Source organism: Lepisma saccharinum, chromosome 6 (assembly GCF_977018435.1).
Source record: "Lepisma saccharinum chromosome 6, izLepSacc3.1, whole genome shotgun sequence".
NCBI lineage: Eukaryota > Metazoa > Arthropoda > Insecta > Zygentoma > Lepismatidae > Lepisma > Lepisma saccharinum.
In genome coordinates this window covers 38,844,097-38,868,143 of record NC_139234.1, presented here as the reverse complement: position 1 = coordinate 38,868,143, position 24,047 = coordinate 38,844,097, and the positions used below count along the sequence as shown (strand labels likewise).

The window sequence follows — 24,047 nt, the reverse complement described above, 5'->3', positions numbered from 1 at the left end:
TAGATATTATTCTGGAATGGCGGGCTAGGTGGGGTAGTATTCGATGACTTTTGCTTTCAATTACAATATTCCACATTCTACGGTTTCCCATTACTTTGAACATTATACAAGATTCATATATTATTTGAAGTGCAATTGATATAGAAGTGAAATCATATACAGATCATGTAGTAGATTTGATGAAACTTCAACGTGTTTGATATGCTATTCTTCAAAAAAGCCTTACTAAAGAGATTGAGGGAACACCATCAGAAAAGTGACAGGATTCCCGACCAACAATCCCGTTTCTACGTGCTCCCTCTGTCCTACGGGAATGGTGGGTTGGGTAAAGTAGGTAACACGGGGAGGATTTTCCTTTTCTCTCTTCGGGCAATTTGAGTGAGGTAGTATCATGTACTCTTGAATATTTCTGCTTAATTTGTACCAAACATATTTTTATTCCAAGACACTTAATTGTAATAACTGAAAGATAGAGCGTATCTCCTCCACATAATGCACACATAAGATCAAAATGCAAATTTAGAAGAAAATTCTCGGTGAAATACCCTGATACGAATAAGCTAATGGGATGATTTTCGTAATAATATACGTTAAACGTTTACAAAATCTAAAATAATTTCATAAAATATAATCAAAATTGTTATATTATAAATTCAGGTAGTAAGTCTTTACAAATGAAGAATTCACATGACCACATAATTGTTATTCAGGTACACGTATTGATTGTAAATTGAATTTCTCTCTCTAGTACCAGGACCATTGTATATCCTCAACATATTGTCCACTCTATATTTCACATCATTTTCCATCTGATCTTTACATATCTGATGAAGGTTTCAGTTAATCTGTCGAATAATTAATGAGTAAATATACCTTCACATCAATACTATTCAAAGCATAGCATCATTTCTCTTCTTCAGTTCTTAGTATTCAAATCCATTTCGACGCCATCTGGAAAACGTGCACTTCTGAAATATAGGAATGTATAATTTCAGAGATCCAAACACTAGTGTGCAGAAATCTACAATGCAGAGGTTGTCAAGTGTTTGGTTGTCTGGGAAATGACTGTTGTTTTCAAAACAATTCAGCATACTGGTTCCAAAAACGTATTCTAATTTTACCCTTAACGTTTATTGTCTTTAGAAATATATTAAGTTCCTTCTCTTTTAGACAAAATGCGTAGTTTCGTTATTGCAGCAAGAAATGTCTTTGTTCAGATCGTGGTTAAATATAGATTCTATGCATCACAAATTCTACCAATTCTGAAATATAAGTGCATGTTGAATTAGACACATTTGATACGCATTCCGCGTTCAAGATTGGCACAAAATATATGTGAACTGTGACAACGTAAGTTTTGTTAACGAAATCCCTGATAAATATTTTCTCCACGAAATGTCCGAATGTAAATGTTACAATATGTTTGGATGATTGACAAACGATCATGACGAAAATGACGTCACGGGGGATACATTTTTCATGGAGTAGGAAAAGGATGTATATTGTGCAATCAAAATTGAACACACCCCCTATACGCTTTCATGGCGTGGTGCTATGCACAGGGGAGAACTCTGTCTTTTTAACCCAAATCCTGATTCAATATCGGATTAAAAATATTGAATTTTTACTCGTAAAAATTTCTGTTGCTGCGTTATGTAACAAATGCTTTATGAACGCAGATATAAATATTCTTGTCGCGATTTTCTTAGAAATTAAGACGTGAAGGATTAATTAAATGTGTATCAAAACCAGGATCAACATTAAATATATTTCCGTTATAATATATTGCTATAGATAGGATCAATTTTTTGTAAAACGTCGACCACTGTTTTAAACTCAAAAAATTTGATGTATATTAATATAGAAATGAGAGTAAATATAAAAATGTAGATATTATTCTGGAATGGCGGGGTAGGTGGGGTAGTATTCGATGACTTTTGCTTTCAATTACAATATTCCACATTCTACGGTTTCCCATTACTTTGAACATTATACAAGATTCATATGTTATTTGAAGTGCAATTGATATAGAAGTGAAATCATATACAGATCATGTAGTAGATTTGATGAAACTTCAACGTGTTTGATATGCTATTCTTCAAAAAAGCCTTACTAAAGAGATTGAGGGAACACCATCAGAAAAGTGACAGGATTCCCGACCAACAATCTCGTTTCTACGTGCTCCCTCTGTCCTACGGGAATGGTGGGTTGGGTAAAGTAGGTAACACGGGGAGGATTTTCCTTTTCTCTCTTCGGGCAATTTGAGTGAGGTAGTATCATGTACTCTTGAATATTTCTGCTTAATTTGTACCAAACATATTTTTATTCCAAGACACTTAATTGTAATAACTGAAAGATAGAGCGTATTTCCTCCACATAATGCACACATAAGATCAAAATGCAAATTTAGAAGAAAATTCTCTGTGAAATACCCTGATACGAATAAGCTAATGGGATGATTTTCGTAATAATATACGATAATCGTTTACAAAATCTAAAATAATTTCATAAAATATAATCAAAGTTGTCCTATTATAAATTCAGGTAGTAAGTCTTTACAAATGAAGAATTCACATGACCACATAATTGTTATTCAGGTACACGTATTGATTGTAAATTGAATTTCTCTCTCTAGTACCAGGACCATTGTATATCCTCAACATATTGTCCACTCTATATTTCACATCATTTTCCATCTGATCTTTACATATCTGATGAAGGTTTCAGTTAATCTGTCGAATAATTAATGAGTAAATATACCTTCACATCAATACTATTCAAAGCATAGCATCTTTTCTCTTCTTCAGTTCTTAGTATTCAAATCCATTTCGACGCCATCTGGAAAACGTGCACTTCTGAAATATAGGAATGTATAATTTCAGAGATCCAAACACTAGTGTGCAGAAATCTACAATGCAGAGGTTGTCAAGTGTTTGGTTGTCTGGGAAATGACTGTTGTTTTCAAAACAATTCAGCATACTGGTTCCAAAAACGTATTCTAATTTTACCCTTAACGTTTATTGTCTTTAGAAATATATTAAGTTCCTTCTCTTTTAGACAAAATGCGTAGTTTCGTTATTGCAGCAAGAAATGTCTTTGTTCAGATCGTGGTTGAATATAGATTCTATACATCACAAATTCTACCAATTCTGAAATATAAGTGCATGTTGAATTAGAAACATTTGATACGCATTCCGCGTTCAAGATTGGCACAAAATATATGTGAACTGTGACAACGTAAGTTTTGTTAACGAAATCCCTGATAAATATTTTCTCCACGAAATGTCCGAATGTAAATGTTACAATATGTTTGGATGATTGACAAACGATCATGACGGAAAATGACGTCACGAGGGATACATTTTTCATGGAGTAGGAAAAGGATGTATATTGTGCAATCAAAATTGAACACACCCCCTATACGCTTTCATGGCGTGGTGCTATGCACAGGGGAGAACTCCGTCTTTTTAACCCAAATCCTGATTCAATATCGGATTAAAAATATTGAATTTTTACTCGTAAAAATTTCTGTTGCTGCGTTATGTAACAAATGCTTTATGAACGCAGATATAAATATTCTTGTCGCGATTTTCTTAGAAATTAAGACGTGAAGGATTAATTAAATGTGTATCATAACCAGGATCAACATTAAATATATTTCCGTTATAATATATTGCTATAGATAGGATCAATTTTTGTAAAACGTCGACCACTGTTTTAAACTCAAAAAATTTGATGTATATTAATATAGAAATGAGAGTAAATATAAAAATGTAGATATTATTCTGGAATGGCGGGGTAGGTGGGGTAGTATTCGATGACTTTTGCTTTCAATTACAATATTCCACATTCTACGGTTTCCCATTACTTTGAACATTATACAAGATTCATATATTATTTGAAGTGCAATTGATATAGAAGTGAAATCATATACAGATCATGTAGTAGATTTGATGAAACTTCAACGTGTTTGATATGCTATTCTTCAAAAAAGCCTTACTAAAGAGATTAAGGGAACACCATCAGAAAAGTGACAGGATTCCCGACCAACAATCTCGTTTCTACGTGCTCCCTCTGTCCTACGGGAATGGTGGGTTGGGTAAAGTAGGTAACACGGGGAGGATTTTCCTTTTCTCTCTTCGGGCAATTTGAGTGAGGTAGTATCATGTACTCTTGAATATTTCTGCTTAATTTGTACCAAACATATATTTATTCCAAGACACTTAATTGTAATAACTGAAAGATAGAGCGTATCTCCTCCACATAATGCACACATAAGATCAAAATGCAAATTTAGAAGAAAATTCTCTGTGAAATACCCTGATACGAATAAGCTAATGGGATGATTTTCGTAATAATATACGTTAAACGTTTACAAAATCTAAAATAATTTCATAAAATATAATCAAAGTTGTCCTATTATAAATTCAGGTAGTAATTCTTTACAAATGAAGAATTCACATGACCACATAATTGTTATTCAGGTACACGTATTGATTGTAAATTGAATTTCTCTCTCTAGTACCAGGACCATTGTATATCCTCAACATATTGTCCACTCTATATTTCACATCATTTTCCATCTGATCTTTACATATCTGATGAAGGTTTCAGTTAATCTGTCGAATAATTATTGAGTAAATATACCTTCACATCAATACTATTCAAAGCATAGCATCTTTTCTCTTCTTCAGTTCTTAGTATTCAAATCCATTTCGACGCCATCTGGAAAACGTGCACTTCTGAAATATAGGAATGTATAATTTCAGAGATCCAAACACTAGTGTGCAGAAATCTACAATGCAGAGGTTGTCAAGTGTTTGGTTGTCTGGGAATGACTGTTGTTTTCAAAACAATTCAGCATACTGGTTCCAAAAACGTATTCTAATTTTACCCTTAACGTTTATTGTCTTTAGAAATATATTAAGTTCCTTCTCTTTTAGACAATATGCGTAGTTTCGTTATTGCAGCAAGAAATGTCTTTGTTCAGATCGTGGTTGAATATAGATTCTATACATCACAAATTCTACCAATTCTGAAATATAAGTGCATGTTGAATTAGAAACATTTGATACGCATTCCGCGTTCAAGATTGGCACAAAATATATGTGAACTGTGACAACGTAAGTTTTGTTAACGAAATCCCTGATAAATATTTTCTCCACGAAATGTCCGAATGTAAATGTTACAATATGTTTGGATGATTGACAAACGATCATGACGGAAAATGACGTCACGAGGGATACATTTTTCATGGAGTAGGAAAAGGATGTATATTGTGCAATCAAAATTGAACACACCCCCTATACGCTTTCATGGCGTGGTGCTATGCACAGGGGAGAACTCTGTCTTTTTAACCCAAATCCTGATTCAATATCGGATTAAAAATATTGAATTTTTACTCGTAAAAATTTCTGTTGCTGCGTTATGTAACAAATGCTTTATGAACGCAGATATAAATATTCTTGTCGCGATTTTCTTAGAAATTAAGACGTGAAGGATTAATTAAATGTGTATCATAACCAGGATCAACATTAAATATATTTCCGTTATAATATATTGCTATAGATAGGATCAATTTTTGTAAAACGTCGACCACTGTTTTAAACTCAAAAAATTTGATGTATATTAATATAGAAATGAGAGTAAATATAAAAATGTAGATATTATTCTGGAATGGCGGGGTAGGTGGGGTAGTATTCGATGACTTTTGCTTTCAATTACAATATTCCACATTCTACGGTTTCCCATTACTTTGAACATTATACAAGATTCATATATTATTTGAAGTGCAATTGATATAGAAGTGAAATTATATTCAGATCATGTAGTAGATTTGATGAAACTTCAACGTGTTTGATATGCTATTCTTCAAAAAAGCCTTACTAAAGAGATTAAGGGAACACCATCAGAAAAGTGACAGGATTCCCGACCAACAATCTCGTTTCTACGTGCTCCCTCTCTCCTACGGGAATGGTTGGTTGGGTAAAGTAGGTAACACGGGTAGGATTTTCCTTTTCTCTCTTCGGGCAATTTGATTGATGTTGTTTGGATTCGAGTATCATGTACTCTTGAATAGTTCTGCTTAATTTGTACCAAACATAATTTTATTCCAAGACACTTAATTGTAATAACTGGAAGCATAGAGCGTATCTCCTCCACATAACACACAAATAAGATCAAAATGCAAATTTAGAAGAAAATTCTCTGTGAAATACCTTCATACGAATAAGCTAATGGGATGATTTTCGTAATAATATACGTTAAACGTTTACAAAATCTAAAATAATTTCATAAAATATAATGAAAATTGTCCTATTATAAATTCAGTTAGTAATTCTTTACAAATGAAGAATTCACATGACCAGATAATTTTATTCAGGTACACTTATAGATTGAAAATTGAATTTCTCTCTCTAGTACCAGGATCATTGTATATCCTCAACATATTGTCCACTCTATATTTCACATCATTTTCCACCTGATCTTTACATATCTGATGAAGGTTTCAGGTATTCTGTCGAATAATTAATGAGTAAATATACCTTCACATCAATACTATTCAAAGCATAGCATCTTTTCTCTTCTTTAGTTCTTAGTATTCAAATCCATTTCGACGCCATCTGGAAAACGTGCACTTCTGAAATATAGGAATGTATAATTTCAGAGATCCAAACAGTAGTGTGAAGAAATCTAAAATACAACGATTGGCAAGTGTTTGGTTGTCTGGGAAATGACTGTTGTATCAAAAAAATTTCAGCATACTGGTTCCAAAAACGTATTCTAGTTTTACCCTTAACGTTTAATGTCTTTAGAAATATATTAAGTTCCTTCTCTTTTAGACAAAATGCGTAGTTTCGTTATTGCAGCAAGAAATGTCTCTGTTCAGATTGTGGTTAAATATAGATTCTATACATCACAAATTCTACCAATTCTGAAATATAAGTGCATGTTGAATTAGAAACATTTAATACGCATTCCACGTTCAAGATTGGCACAAAATATATGTGAACTGTGACCACGTAAGTTTTGTTCACGAAATTCCTAATAAATATTTTCTCCACGAAATGTCCGAATGTAAATGTTACAATATGTTTGGATGATTGACAAATGATCATGATGGAAAATGACGTCACGATGGATATATTTTAAACAAGAGGCTGTGTGTGACTTTTTCATTCAGTCGTCCCTCGATATAGCCTTCCTCCAGGAGTTCAAGTGACAAACTTTGACTTTCCCCCGTCCGTAGTAGTGTATAACATTGCAAATTGTCAGGTAACGGTGACTGCTCTTCTCGCGAAGAATACTGTCCCGATAACTAACGTTGCGTGTCACCCAAACGGGCGAATCATATGTGCCAAAGTTGCAAATGTTTGGATTTGCAATATATTTGCTCCATCCGGTACTCGTTAGAGACAACAGAGGAATATTTTTTTGCGACAGACGTGGCGGCCGAATTGCAGGATGCAATGGAACATATCATATGTGGCGGGGACTTTAATTGCGTCCTCTTCCCACAAGATCAATGTCCTGGTTTTTCCATATCAAATTCCCTACAAATATTGGTGTCTGGTTTTAAATTGGTGGACGTTTGGACAGATAAACATTTCGATAAGAGGTAGTATACATACATTTGAGACAATTGTGCGTCCCGCTTGGACCGGTTCTATGTTACCCCGTTACTGCGTCAGAAAGTAACTTCGATTTACCTCGCACCTACATGTTTTTCGGACCATCTGGCGGTGGTAATGGCAATTAACATACAGGGTGTCATTTTAATGGCGCCCACTGACCACGGAAACGTATAGAGGACATAAAAACAAACAACTTTTCTCAGTAACATTTCTCTCGTTGGTGCGTCGTTTCGGCGCTACAGTCGTTAAAAAAAGACCGTTTTGCCGCCTGAATGCTGGCAACCACACACAACATTTGATTGCATTTGTGACGTCATATCCCGTCGTGAAGCGATGCGTTCCAGGGTTGCCAGGAACAAACATACTCTATGAAAAATGACATAGCTACAATCAGCCACATTATGTACCGTAAAACAAAACGAGAAAACACGTTCTGTAACCTAACAGGAAGTAAACAAACGATACGAAAAATGGTAAAAAACATTAGAATTCAAATGGAAGTGGTCATATCGAATTTTGTTTCAGCTTACATGTCAAATATTTGCAAATCTAGTTACCAAGTTGGCATCTACAATTTAGTCTATCCACCTCGTCCTTCTGATACTAGTTGTCTGTGGCACACTGAACAGATGACAAAATAGAAATGAAAGAACTCAAAATTCCAAAGGTAATCAACAGATAATACAATGTATACCTATTCAGGGCATTATGAGGCAAGTGGGAAAAATGATTGAAAATACAGGGATATAGTAAGTAGTAGTAATACAAGCTCTAAGACGACTATGTTTTTATCTACGCACCGGATACACATGTAATAGTTTGCAAATGTGAACAGGGTAGTATATTCGGTACTGTTTCATCATTAGATTGTTACTGTGGTTGTACTTGTTTTAGACGTAATGTAACAACGTGAACCTCGAATACTTCCGTTATCAGCACAAAAGTACCGCATGGCATCTGGATACAAACCTGTAGATATCAACCTTGCAACGAGATTTGCAAATATTTGACATGTAGTTGGGCGTAAACAGCCACGTATAAGCTGTAAGTCCAATAAAATTTATTGTTGTTGGTATTTTAGATGTAAGCTGAGACAAAATCCGACATGACATTTCATTTTGAATACGTGTTTTACCATTTGTTATATCGTTGGTTCACTTCCTCCTTCCCCTGAGATGACTGCTGATCTTCTGGCTGGTAGGCTATGATGTTCGGTCGGCTGGACACGTTTCACTCTTCGTTTTACAGCTAATAATGTGGTTGGTAGTTTGTCATTTTTCACAAAAAATTTGTGTGTTACTTGCAACCCTGCCGTGCGCTGTTTCGCCGCAGGATATGACGTCACAGGTACGATCAAATGTTGTGTTGGGTTGCCAGCATCCAGGCGGCAAAACGGTCTTTTTTGAACGGCTGTAGCGTCGAATCGACGTACCAACGAGAAAAATGTTACTGGGAAAAGTTGTTTGTTTTGATGTCCTCTATGCGAATCTGTGGTCCGTGGGCGCCATTAAAATGACACCCTGTATATCCCCCTAGTGCCTCGAGGATATGGTTATTGAATACTGAATGCTTCCATTCATTTCTGATGACGATTTCAAACGAACATTCCACGAGCAATGGAGACTTTGGGTGGCGCAACGCACGCGTATAGTGACATCATTAGTTGGTGGGACGAGTATCTCAAACCGGCAGTCAAACGATTCTGTATATCATATTGTAAAGAGCGGTCCCAAGACTGACGTAATAAATATCATTTTTATTATCGCGTCTTGCGGGAACTAATAGAAGAAGCATCGGCAGGACGACCGGTCCACATAGAAATTAAACGTATACAAGCGATACTCTTACGCATGACCGCTCACAAACGTATAGGTGCTAATATTAGAAGTAGACTTCCCCATTTTGACCCTGAAGAATCTGTTTCGATCAGTCACGTGATACATGAACGACAAAATGCACAACGACAAGTCATCACTGAACTCACAGATGGTGCCGGTAATAAAATCATAACGCCCAAGGAAATACAAAGTAAAATATATGAGCATTTTGGTACGATGTTTTCGCGGAACTAACCTGACACTTCAAATTATGGAACAGTATTGGAAGCAGTCTCGGAGGTACTCTCGGACGCTGATCGAACGATACTGGATGCCGATTTCACCTTAGACGAAGTGTATAACGCGATGAAAGCGGGAAAGTCGTTCTCCGCCCCTGGAGTAGATGGGCTTCCTACACGTTTCTTTCAAACATTTTGGACTCTAATGGGGCCAACCTTAACCGAGTGGGTCAACGCGGTCTTCCAGCAACATAATATGGGCAAATCTTCCAAGATCGGTATTATAGTATTAGTACTGAAACGTGCAAAGCCCACAGAGATCACTCATTATCGCCCCATTACACTACTGTGCGCTGACTATAAAATTTTCTCACGCTGTATGCTTGCACGACTGATGCCGCAATCTGTCAACTTGGTGGGTGACATACAATATGTACAGGGTTATTATAAATGATGGACCCATTTTCAAAACGTCATAGGCAGGCCCGTAGCTAGAATTGATCTCCAGGGGGGGCTCATGGGTTATCAGGGGGGGCTTGGTAAACCAAGTCTATTTTCGAAAGTTTAATAGTGTTAAATGATGGTAAATTATGTGTGTGTGGGAGGGGGAGGGAAGTCATTAAGTTACATAAAGTTTATAAATATCACACAAATACTACATTTTTATATATATTTTAAAATATCGCTTAAGTGTTAATTGGCTGCTACTGAAATCATCCCTTACTACATACTCCATACTACGTTTGATGATACAGATATTTATATCACACAAGGGAAAATGGACAATATTCAATCATAGTGCCTTAGCGTACATTCCACTCCCCGGCCGAAACAATAAAACTCCCCTTCGTTCCCAAAACGTGGGAGATGTTGACCTTTGACACAGATGAGGAGGTAATTTGCATAATGACGTCAAAGTCACAGATTTCTGTATAAATAGGAGGTCGCAACAGGGGCAACGAAGGTACAAATAAAGATGCTCTCCTATGGAAGAACTTTCTAAAGCCTAAAGAATCTTCTAAATACTTGCCGCTACTTAGACGACTTCTTATAAATAAGATGAATGAATGTAATAGCTGCTGTTCATGCTCCCTGAATTTATCCTTCACCAAAGTTGTGAGCAAAACAATATCTGCTGTCTACATTTTCACTCTTCACTGCAAACAAATTACATAACAAAGTTTTACTAATGTTAAGGGGGCTGACCTCAGTGCCAGGGGGGCTGACGGTAGTTCCAGGGGGGGCTCAGCCCCCCCTGGCCCCTGCCTGGCTACGGGCCTGGTCATAGGTAGGGAAGTACAGATCCAAATTGAACAAGCTATATACCAATGGAAAGAGGAAGGTTTAAAGTTTCTGGCGGGCAGCGGCCGGCGGGCTGTGGTGGTTGCGGAAGCGGCCGGTAGAGTTCGCGAGAGGACCGTCTCTGTCAGCAGATATGCTTACGCGTGTGTGGAACGAGTTTGGCTACCGCGTCGATGTTTGCCGTGCAGCCAATGGTGGCCACATTGAACATTTATAACAGTTACAAACATTGTGGTAACAAACTTTGAACCTTCCTCTTTCCATTGGTATATAGCTTGTTCACTTTGGATTTGTACCTCAATAAATATGATGTTTTGAAAATGGGTCCATCATTTATAATAACCCTTTATATGGCGGAAACAAAAACATCTATGCAGTCCTGCAAACTCTGCGTGAGGTGGTTACCAGTAATCAAAATAAGAGAAGTTTACGTGATCAAGCTATTCTAGCTCTGAATTTCGAACGTGCGTTTGACTCTCTGAACCATAACTACATGATTCACGTATTCCAATTTCTCTCAGCCCTGCAAGGGCTCTATAACAACGCCGAATCGAAAATACAGATTAGTTGTTTCCTGACAAAATCGCTTTGTATTAATACAGGTGTACGACAGGGTGATCCTTTATCAATGTTAGCATTTTGTATTTCGCTATGTCCCCTGCTTGCCTCACTGGAAGCTAGATTAAAAGGCATTACTATTCTGTCGAAGTCTCTAAAAGTGTTAGCCTACTCCGATGACGTCAGCATTCTAGTTAAGTCCCATGCAGAAGTTGACACGGTTCATAAATTAACGACGGAATTTGGTGTGCATTCAGGCCTCCACATTAATGTAAAAAAATCTTGTCTGATGCAATTGAGTACCGACCCACCACACACACCCGTAAGATACTTCCGTTGTTACCACCTTAAAAATACTTGGTGTAATATTTACGCATTCTCTGCAAAGAATGATACAAATAAATTATGATCGAGTTATTGGAAGTGTAAAAGCAGTGCTGCAAATTCGTAAGTTTCGAACCCTCAGTTTGCAATCAACAGTCACGTTTGTTAAATTGTATGCTCTTTCGAAAGTGTGGTTTGTAGCCAAAATACTTCCGATGCGTAAGCTTGATGTAGCAACGCTGAAAAGTGCAGTGAACTGGTTCGTGTGGAATGGACAGCTTCTACGTGTGAATCACGAGACCTTGTATTTACCTACTGCATGCGGAGGTTTGAATCTCGTTCACGTGCAACACAAGACCCAGGCTCTCCGCATTCAAGCGGACATAGAGACAATGATTCAGCGCCCTGATAGTCTTACTAGTCATGTCCTTCGAGACGCCTTGGCTCACATACATTTGGATTCCCCCATAAACGTTACTACCCTCCCCCCACAACCTTAGGGGGCGTGCAGCGTCTCAACAGGCGTGTAAAATAGTTGCAAAACACCCGGAAGTTCGTTGGGCTGCGGTGTGGAAAAATATTCACGCGAGACATCTCGCATCAAGGACACGATCGGCGTGGTACGTTATAGTGCATCATATACTGCTGACCGGAGTGAAACTACATGCCATAGACATGGCAGACACCTCGCTATGTTCAATATGTCACGTTCCTGGAACCTTGATGCATAAGCCCAGTGAATGCCAACTAACTGCTACGTCCTGGAAATATGTCTCAAAACTCGTGAGTGTAATCTATCGCACAAGCGAGAGGAATATAACAGTTGATGATCTTCTGTTTTCCACCTTTAATTATTACCCAAGAATGAAACAGAACAGTGCATAGTGGTTACTGGGGCATTATGCTTGGTTTGCCTCCACCTATCAGCAACCTGGCTTTCACGCACAATTTGTGAATTACTTACATCACATATTTCAAACTATGTAATCAACCAAAAATAACATTTTACATGCCAAATTCTTAAATGTACTGTACCCTAGTATGTAATAATCTTTATATGTAATCATGAAAAATAATGTTTTTTATACTTTAGTTGCCAATGGGGCACCAACATATGTGTGTGTTCGAATGCGCATTTATACAGTGATTATTTTTTTAATATGTGTCCACAGAATCTCGAATACATGGGATAATGGGCTGTAGGAAGTGCATATCACATGCATTTTTAATGAATGATTTCATCTGCTAATTTCGAAAAGCACCTTAGATTTTTCCTTCTTAAATAAATAAATAATAAATAATCCATGGCGCAACAGACCTCGAAGGGCCTTGGCCTATCTCCCGACTGCCTGTATCCCTCCCACAATCCTACATAGAGGTGTGGAGAACTTCAACCGCTATTGGGGTGACGTGGGGTCAGCACATCGAACCCCCGGCCGTTATAGAACATTCCCGAGACCGGGTAACGCTACTCACTCATAGCTCCCCAATTTCCTCACGATGGTGGGTTGCCACCGGCCGTATACACAGGTCGAGAACCCAGCTATTGAACCCAGGCGGACTCGAACCCATGTCATGCCGTCCCTCAGTCGGATTCTTATATACAGCTACAGATTTTACAACACAATTATAATGTTAAGATCTGGACTAATTCTGTCGACTCATATAACCTAATATGTTCTTAGCTACTTTTCGTTGTAAAAATTGAAATTCTATTTATAACTCAACTAATATATATATATATTGTAACGTTTCCGAATATCACATATTCGTTAATCTTACATATTGAAAAAATCGAACTTTAATAATTTTAAAAGTTTCAACAAAGTTCAATCTTTTCGGCATCAGATGGCGTTCCCATCTGATAGCTCTGTTTGTGCTGCCCCTAGTAGCGACTTTTAGTATTATGTCGGCTTGCAGTAAAACCCGTAAATTTTCAGCAGCACTTCATCGGCAGGAATCAAGCAGTGCACGCTACGTTTGCAACCTCTTCAACTTTTCCTCGTTCAGCTGAGTGACGTGGCTTGCCTTGGTCCATGCGACTTAATCAAAAAGAAGGCAGCCATTTGCCTTCCACGTTCAATGGAACATTACGGAATGGAAAGGTGACCATTAAAGTCGAGTATGGTGTTTGGTTTTCGACTTAAAACATATTAGGTACGTAAAAGACTGCTGTGGTATTAGGAATGAGAAACCAGTGTTAGACAATTGCTGCACTCCATATTATGTTCTCCAGTGGATTAATGCGATTGTTCGTTTTTGACTCCCCTTGTTTTACGAACAAAGTGAACCACAAATGAACTCGCGTAAATAGAACAAAGTGAACTAAATTCTTTGTCACGCTTACGATCCTTTATGGAATACATATTCTTTTGTTAGAAACTAGATGCACACGGCTTAATAATAATTGCTGAGCACGAGGAGGTGAAATTAATGGATGCGCAGGTCGTGTTCGAGAACGAAATAGTGTTGTGATTGCGCGATAATTGAACCTTGTTTTCGCAAAACAGAAAATTGTGACAAATTGAGAAAATTTGAAAATAACGGATAAAGTTTGAGGAAACCTTTTGACTTAAATTTTCGTAGAATCATTGACCCTCGTTACGCCAACAGTAGCATTACGAACGCTTAAATCAGTATAAAAGAAGTATTGGTCCAGTAAATGTTTCTTGCCAAACAAAAAAGGCAGACATAATGTAGATGTGCAGTATTGGGGAGAGTATGGAACGTTTCATGGTTTTCGTAGTAGTAATGGTATTTAAGTTCTGAATCAGTATTGCAATAAAACCAGAGATAAGAGTAAACTACAAGTGCTTGATATAATTTATTTTTGAAGGTTTGTGTAAGAATACACGCTTGTCTGACGCATGGAGCGTTTATCCCATTCTGCCCAAACCAGGCTTAATTGTTAATCTTTGCAAGTGTTACGAGATATTTCTGTTGATGATTATATGTAATAAATTTCACGTTGGTTGTTAAAATTGACATTTGGTGTAGCATCTCTTGCAATCCTTGCCTTTCTCAACCACACGTAGATTATAAGAAACATAGCTACACTAACTAGTGAATGGCATGCGCTTGTTGAACTAAAAAGGTGATGAACTAAACGTCACGTGGACGACCGATTGGGTTAATCGTGACGCCTTAACATGTGAATGGTGATCCAAACAGCGTAAAATGAGTGTGATGAATCTTTAGGTTTTTAAACTATACACAGTGCGCATGAAGTTTAATGTTAATGTTGTTGTTAGATATTGCAGCAGTACTGCGAGAGAGGGAAAAAGTTAAATTTAACTTGCTAGAGAATGATCGCAATGGAGAAAGCTTAAACGCCATTCATTGCCGGACCCTTTGTGATTATTTACAGGGCCTTTGCCTCGTGCTTTTCTCTGATTTTGCTCGTAAAACTCGCGCAATATTACGAGAGAAGTACGACGCAAATAAGTAATTTGTGATGTCTAGAACGGGTTCCTTACTACCTTGAGTTGCAGTTGCCGCTTCCAGTTTAAATATTGTTGGCAACTTCAACCGACCCTAGTATATATATATATATATATATATATATATATATATATATATATATATATATTTTAAAAAAAACTGGAATTTTAGACGTGGCTGCTAAGAATTTCCACATTAACGTTCCATTGCTTCTTGATCTTGCGTGTTTTGCAAAGAAAGAACTGTATGTATCATTCGCATGCATTTCCACATTTTGTAAGAAGTTTGATATCGAGTAGTTACTCTCAAACCCATTACATTTTTATTAAAAAATAACAGTCGTGGCGATATGTGTAATTAATTCCATCCTAGGTATATATTAGTTGACACTGCACTGCAAAAAAAAACTGCCTTTGACGAGAGGCGAACCCAAGACCATTGGCATGTTGGGAAGTTATCATAACGACTTTTTTTTTTTGAAACAGCTATTCTGAACTTACTATACAATATAGAAATACTTACCTCTTAAAAGTTACTGGGTAAATGTGAATAATATGCATATAATACAACAACACAATTTATAACACATTAATCATAACAAAAAATATGTAAATGCATATATAATTTCAGATAAAACATTACCTTGAACTTATACAAAAAAGGAAAAAGTTTATATATTAAAATCTTTGCAAATCAACGCAATGGAATGTTTACATTCCAGAAAATATTTCAAGTAAACATGCCAATAAAATATGAAAAATGTATCAAGGAAAAATGATAACATGCATGTTGGTACCGTACAGGGCACTACTGGGAATACTAATGTAATACCACAGGATTTCATATTTGGCAAAGGTTTATGTCATGAGAAACAATCTTGATCTTATAAATTGCAATATTTGCAATTGCTTGTGTTTTACAGACAATGCAACACAAAACCTGGATGGGTCAAGGAGGTACTGCAGAACAATATATTCAAACGTGAAGTGTGCAAAAATAGTATAATAAAAGTGTAAAGGTAAAAATATTTCTTTGTTTTATAACTTCGTACCTGTCATAGAATCTGATTTCGAAGGAACTTCCCAATCCAGACTCCGTTTGACAGCCATCTTCCACTTTGAGTATCTCATGTCTCTTTCATCTTATAGGATTAAAGGAAGGAATGTTTCGTTTGTGACAAATTGTGCCTCTTCGGTCTCCAGCTTCCACACGCTGATGCCCTCCGCACTACCAGCAGCCATTGCTGCTCCAAGGGAGGTGATTTCAGTCATGGTTGGACGGATAACAGGAATTCCCACTAGGTTAGCCTGTAGCTGCATGAGTACTTCATTATTGGTCATTCCCCCATCCACCTGGAGTTTGCTGAGTGTAATCCCACTATCCTTCTTCATGGCCTCCAAAATGTCACGCGTCTGGAAACAGATTGCCTCTAGAGCAGCCCGAGCTATGTGAGCTTTCGAGGAATTCTGAGTCGGACCACACACAACCCCACAAGCATCTTTCTTCCAGTAAGGAGCGTAAAGTCCTTTGAAAGCAGGTACAAAGTAGACACCTCCAGTGGTCTTCACACTGTTGGCCATATCATAAACATCATTGATTGTTCCCAGATTATCGCGCAGCGAATTCACTGCAGCACCAGCAACAGCTGTGGAGCCTTCAAGGGCATATATAACAGGTGCATTCTTCCAGAAACGGTATGCCACAGTTGTAAGCAGGCCATGAATAGATTGAACAATATTTCTTCCTGTGTTGTACATTATGAAGCACCCTGTCCCGTAAGTATTCTTTGCTTGGCATTGCTCGAAGCACATGTGGCCAACTAATGCTGCTTGCTGGTCACCTAAGCACCCTGAGATTGGAACGTCTTGCAACGGACCCTCAACCAAATAGCCATATATTTCCGAAGTGCTCCTTATCTCGGGTAATACATGCATAGGAGTACTGAAGACTTTGCATAGATCCCATTCAAGAGTTTCAATATTCATTAACATTGTTCTGGAAGCGTTAGTGACATCTGTAATATGAAGATCCACGTCCTTGCCTCCAGTGAGATTCCACATCAACCAAGAGTACATCGTTCCGAAGCAGCACCTCTTCTCGTCCACTGCTTGCCTCACAACGTGAACACTGTCTATCAACCATTTGAGTTTTAAAGCACTAAAGTACGTACTAATGGGAAGGCCACAACGAGGCTTAAGGTAATCTTTGTTGTTGTCAGGAACAAAGGCCAACACTTCATCTACCGTGTGAGCTGTCCGATTGTCAAGACAAACTATTGCATTATACAGTGGCTCTCCAGTGATTCTGTCTCATACTATGGTGGTTTCCCGTTGATTTGCAACTCCTATAGCCACTATATCCGCAGAATTGAAGTCTAAGCTGATAAGATTTTCAATAGTTTTCTCTATACATTCTTTCACGGTGAGAAAAATATGCTTTGAGTCCTGTTCAACCCAGCCCTCTTGAGGACATTGCTGCTTCACCTCTACCTGATGATATGTGAGTACTTCAGAGGATTCTGCAGAAAATACCAGGAAATGAGAAATGCTTCTCCGTTGATCAACGGCTCCGACCAGGGGTCCATATCGTCCATATGCCTTGGACATCCCAACTGCAAAAATGTTTGTTCTCTTGGAAAAAAAATGAAATCTCGTCATAGCACATCACAACACATAATGTATCTCACTCTTCTTGCTACAATTAAAGCACTTTTAAATCTTAAGAAATAATATATACTCCAAAAAAGCATTGATTTCAAAAAAGAATATGATTCGGTCAAAAGAGATAAATTATATAATAGTCGAGTTTGGAATACCTAAGAAGCTTGTTAGTATGATAAAAGTATGCACCAGTGAAACAGAAAGTAAAATTCGTGTGGGTATTAATGTGTCTGACAAATTTACAATTCATGATGGGTTAAAACAAGGAGATGCATTATCTCCATTGCTCTTTAATTTTGTCTTAGAATATGCTGTTAGGAAGGTAAAAGAAACTAAAGAAGGACTAAAATTAAATGGTGTGACTCAGTTGTTAGCATATGCAGATGATGTAGACTTATTTTGATTTTTTTTTTTATTTGATTTAGTTTATTTTACTTCGCGTTTTGTGCCTCTTGGCTAATTTGCGAAGATGGGGATGAGTGATGAAATGATGAAATTGATGAATGGACATTCACAAACAACCAAGCCCGACCGGGATTCGAACCCGGGACCCTTGGCGTCGCAGCGCGATGTGCTAACCACTCGGCCACAGGGTCGGGCAATGTAGACTTATTAGGGGATGATATAAATACAATTAAGAATAATGCTAAAATATTTTTCAAAACTGCTAAAGAGATAGGTTTGGAAGTTAACAAAGAGAAAACTAAATATATGCTTACAGGCCGAAACCAAGTGTTAGGTAATAATCAAAATCTAATTATTCATAACAACTTGTTTGAACCAGTTTCCAAATTCAAATACTTAGGAGTAATACTAACAAATGCAAATTATATTAAAGAGGAAATATAAAGTAGGCTTCATTTAGGAAATGCATGTAACTTCTCTCTTCATAAACGTTTGTCTTCTCGTTTAATATCTAAGAAACTAAAAGTTAAAATATACAAAATAGTAATTTTGCCTGTAGTATTATATGGGTGTGAAACTTGGTCCCTTACATGGAAAGAGGAACATAAATTGAGAGTATTTGAAAATATGATCCTTAGGAAAATCTTTGGACCTAAAAGGGATGAGGAGACAGGTGAGTGGAGAAGGTTACATAATTTAGAACTACATAATTTGTATTTATGTCCAGATATTATTAGAATAATTAAATCAAGAAGACTTAGGTGGGCAGGCCATGTGGCACGAATGGGAGAGGAAACAGAGTTTACAGGATTCTTGTTGGGAAAGCTGATGGTAAGAGACCTGCAGGAAGGCCAAGACGAATATGGAGGGACAACGTTGAGATAGACCTAAAGGAAATCGGTAGGGATGGAAAAGAGTATATAGATCTTCCTCAAGATAGGGACAGATGGAAGGCCTGTGTTGCTGCAGCCGTGAACCTTCCGGTTTAAGAAGGCTAGAGAGTTAGTTAGTTAGTTATATACTCCAAATAACCTTGATCGACATACCACTAATAATTCGGAATACACGTGAAATGAATCAACACTTGTGATAGTGATATGATCAACTTGACCACAACGTCACGTTCACAAAGCATTTCATTTGCCCACTTAGGCTTCTGTAAAAAAAAAACTACTATACGACTGTATATGTTATTCGACAATAAATGCAAGTTTAGGTATTTAAGGGAAGTGTAAGGCAGTAGGGATCATGCACAGAAAAGCCTGTTTTGCCCTTGATACAATTCACACACCGGAAGTTAGTTCGTTGATTGCTCTGCAATAGGACGTTACCAAAAGGGTCGTGGAAGTGTGATCTCTGCATCAACGAAAGATATATGACTATATGACGTCGCACATTGGTTCAGTCACGTGGATCCACAATCGAAACAACCTTGCAGTGGAGAGACTAGTAATTTTGTAACCAAGGGATGTGGGGGGCGGGGGGGGGGGCTGATGATAGTCTTTCAATTTTTAAGAAACGTTTGTATGTGGATAGGGATACAAAGTCGATATCCTCTTCGCTTACTGCATGCATAAGCCTGAAACTACACAATCTTTCAAAGTATGAATCAATATAAATCATTTATTATTTTAATAGAAACTGAAGGAATATAAATGGCAAACTGAAAGAAACGTCACTTTTTAAAATGGCAGCTTGGCACTGGGTTACTAACAAATCCAGCATTAACACTTGCGTTTGTGTTTGGGTTTAGAGGCAGGATTTAATAGCACAGTAAACCAATGACGCACTAAGCATTAAATATAGTTCCATCAATTCCATGCAAACACTAGTTTAAAATTATACACTGTTTATTGTTTTTGTTATTACATTTATTTTATTCGTCTCCTTTTATGGTTTCAAATTTATTAAAGTAGTTTTGTATTGAGCAGTTTCAAAACAATTTGCAATTTGTATTAAAGATTAAAAACATTTGTAAGCAAATACGCAATAAATATTTCACGGACTTACATTAATTCGCATTCTATCGTTTTTTAAAAAAAGTGCTGTACGGGGAGAATCGAAGCTGGGACCCTTCGTGTGATGGGCAGGTATCGTAATGTCTGGACCACACCGTCCTTCTTGATTTATTGCTTATATGCTCGTACTCATGTCTTCAAACCATATTGCACTATTTTATCTGATATTCATAGAAAATATTTCAAACAGAATATTACAATTAAACTTGGTGTTTTTCGAAACTACGAAACATTATGTTTCTTGTTAACTCTAAATATTGAATAGGAGGGAATTTAAAATTCGGTCACAGACAGGATAGCCCATGTCGTGTATGATTCAACAGTCTTACTTACAGAAGCCTGCGAGCTGAACATGAGAACAGTTCAACGATTCGAAAGCATCGCACTCTCTGCCTGAAACCATAATTCACACAGTCAACGCGAATGTTCTCTCAGCAGTATGACGTCATCCTTGGTTGATTTGCAGCGGAGTGCCCAGGAATTTGTAAACGAGATGTAGGGTTTTCATGACTTTTTTTTAAAAAAAAATAATAATAATAATCAACCTCTATTTTACCCCACAGTTAGCCACGAATATTTCTCTGTTCACCTTATTGCCTCATGTAGGAATAGGGTGACCAGACACATACATGTAAAAAATAGGACAGAGCATGGCAAAAAAGGAGGACAAAGTCATAATAAAGAGGACACTGCAAAAAATGGCAACTCATTTGCCATTACTCATAATTTAAACAATATAAAAAACCTACCAAGACTTTGCTCACAGATATTTTTTTCAGATTATCTCTTTCTATAACTTCCTTCTTACCTTTAACCAAAGAAATTAATCTTCTAATCAGTTAATTAACACATGACAATCATAACTAAGAATAGCTATAGTTGGAAGCACAGAATTTTACTCTATTTACAATTCTTGGATATTAGAATGCAATATCACCATAAGTTAATGCAAATGTAACAAGTAAGCTTCGCTTTAACTTATTTCCAAAAAACTGAATTTAAATTTTAGGTAATTTAGATTGGGTCAATATGATTTTAATGCCACGAACATTTCGAGCACTCTTTCAAGAGCAGGGGAAAGTGACAGTCACCTTACACTTTACCTAATATTCGTTTCTTCTATTATTTAAAAGCTGGATATTTTCTTACAAGATCATTGATGAATTTACACTTTCGCTTCGTTATTTCATAAAAGTAAATATGACTTAATACTCAAAATTCTCACTACGCGTTTCTGTATCGAGTATGTATGACTCTAAAATGAACTGGCCAACCTCTGTGGCGGAGTGGTTAGCATACCGCACCACAACGCCAGAGGTCCCGGGTTCGAATCCCAGCCTGGGCATGAGTGTTCTTTGTGAGTGTCCCTTCATCAAAATCATCAGATCATCGCTCATCCTCATCTTCGCGGTTATGAAAAGTGGCAGAAAAAGGAATTAAAATAAACCATAATATCAGTCAATCAAAAAGGAACTGCTCAAATTTCATGTGTTTCACAAGTCTCATATTGCGAAGCAACGCGTTAGAGTAATACATACTAATGACTAGGCGTGTGCGGGACAGAAATTTTTGATCGGGACGGGGAATTTTTTAAATCCCGACGTTCGGGACGGGTAAAATCTGCAATTTCCCGACCGAGCCGGGAAATTTTCAGGAACGGGAAATAATAAAAATTTCCCGACGCTGTGGAAATCACGAATTTGACGTCAGTTCCTTTTTTTTTCATTTCTGAGATAAAAGCTAACTATTTCCGAGAAGTGTTAAGACACTTACAAGGCAGAAAGCATCAAGAATTAACCACTTTTTAAAACGACCATTTGAAAGTTCCGAACTGCTCGGGATCCCGAAATGTCTGGAAATCATTTCCCGAAGTCGGGATCGGGACGGAAATTTCTTTTACAGACTTTTCTGGATCTCGAACACCCCTACACTACTACTACAGTCGGTAAAGTGATCGTGTTCAGCTCCCAGATACTAGGTGAGCATTGCTCTAATATTTAACCCGTGTGATATGAATATCATTATGTGTGGAAGCATTCTGTATGCAGAACATTTGCTACGGTCCATGCTAAACTCTTTCCAAAAAAGGGAAGACATTTACCGATTTCTAAAAAATCCGACCGGACGCCGAAGACACCTAAAAAGGAAGACATGTCCGGATAAAAGAGGACGCCTGGTCACCCTATGTAGGAATTAATTGAGTAGTGGAGAAGTTATGTGGAAAAACCCATCCCAAGTGATATCGACAAGTAATTAGATTTAACAGAAGAAGAGTTTTCATATTCTCCCTCTTATAAATGCCCAAAAGCAACAATTCTACTAAATAAAGAAAGTCGATTCTACAAGAGATTTGAATATGCGATTTTCAGACAACTGGGCCAGCTCTTTACCACTTTCCCACTTCATCACTCAATCAAACCAAGTTGATTTTTTTCTTAAGATTCGTCAGCAAGGTCCCTGGACCGTATTTAAATTCATCCGGAAAAAATGTTCCTGGATCGAATTGAAATACTTTACAGATAAAAATGTTCTTTACGGTCCAGAACCCATTTACGCTTACTGCTTTTCTCTCCTGGACCGGAATTGGATTTATTTAAAATTCCTGGACCTTTAACAACCCTGATTTGAACCACTTAAATTAAATAATACATTAAATATTACAGCGTGCCGTGTTAGCTGTTGCGGCAGGTTAATAGGTGAAAAGTTGTAAAAACTAAAAACTCTAAGATTTGATTTGATTTGATTTTAGTTTATTTTACTTCGCGTTTTGTGCCTCTTGGCTAATTTGCGAAGATGGGGATGAGTGATGAAATTGATGAAAGGACATTCACAAACAACCAAGCCCGACCGGGATTCGAACCCGGGACCCTTGGCGTCGCAGCGCGATGTGCTAACCACTTTTTTTTTTTTTATTGTCTCATTCTGATATACAAGTTATGGAATTACATTGTTTTTGACATAAGTGTAGTACTGCTATTACAATTCGTATTTCTATCTGGTTAACCTTTACATTTTTGTTTGACCTAAATTAAGTATAAAGCACTAATAAGAAATTTGCATACCATTTCTTCCTTGCTTGGAGAGGATTTTTTTCATATTGTTCTTGCAAGAAGATACTGAATTGTTTCTGAAAACTGCTCTCGTCATTGTGAAATATATATAATAAGTATTCTGTTATCAACCATTGTACTGCTCGTTGTTTTGTTGGTGGATAAAAATTGAAAGCAGGAAAAACTATATCTGTATCCGTAAACTTTGTTACTGAGGTGCGGCATATACGACTGAGCATTGTTCGCAATTTGTTCCACACCGTGGAGGAGTTGCGACACTTGGTTATCCTGTGGGCTAAAGAGTCAGGCACGTTGCATGATATACAGTTAGGAGAGTCACTGATTCCATATTGGTATGTCCTATCTCTTGTCACTATAACACGATGAACCACTTTGTACCATATTGATTGGCCCGCTTTTGAAAGGTGTTTGGCGGAGACATTTTCCCATATTTGTGGCCAATTATGTGTATTGAAATCCCTGACTATTCGTGGTACTGTGTGCTTGAAACTATTGATTTCACTATATAACTTTTTAACAGATGGTGTAATTGTCTCATGTCGTAATAACTGGTAGCATACCTGTAAAGCGATGTCCTT

The 24,047-nt window shown here is 37.3% G+C and overlaps 1 protein-coding gene across 1 annotated transcript; it reads right to left on the bottom strand.

Annotated features, from left to right (window-relative positions):
* Window positions 1–16,352: 16,352 nt before the first annotated feature.
* On the bottom strand, window positions 16,353–17,921 carry LOC145989047 (glycerol kinase 3-like). The gene is given in 1 exon segment (XM_083124343.1): window positions 16,353–17,921. A coding segment is annotated over 1 exon segment (1,569 nt).
* Window positions 17,922–24,047: the final 6,126 nt, after the last annotated feature.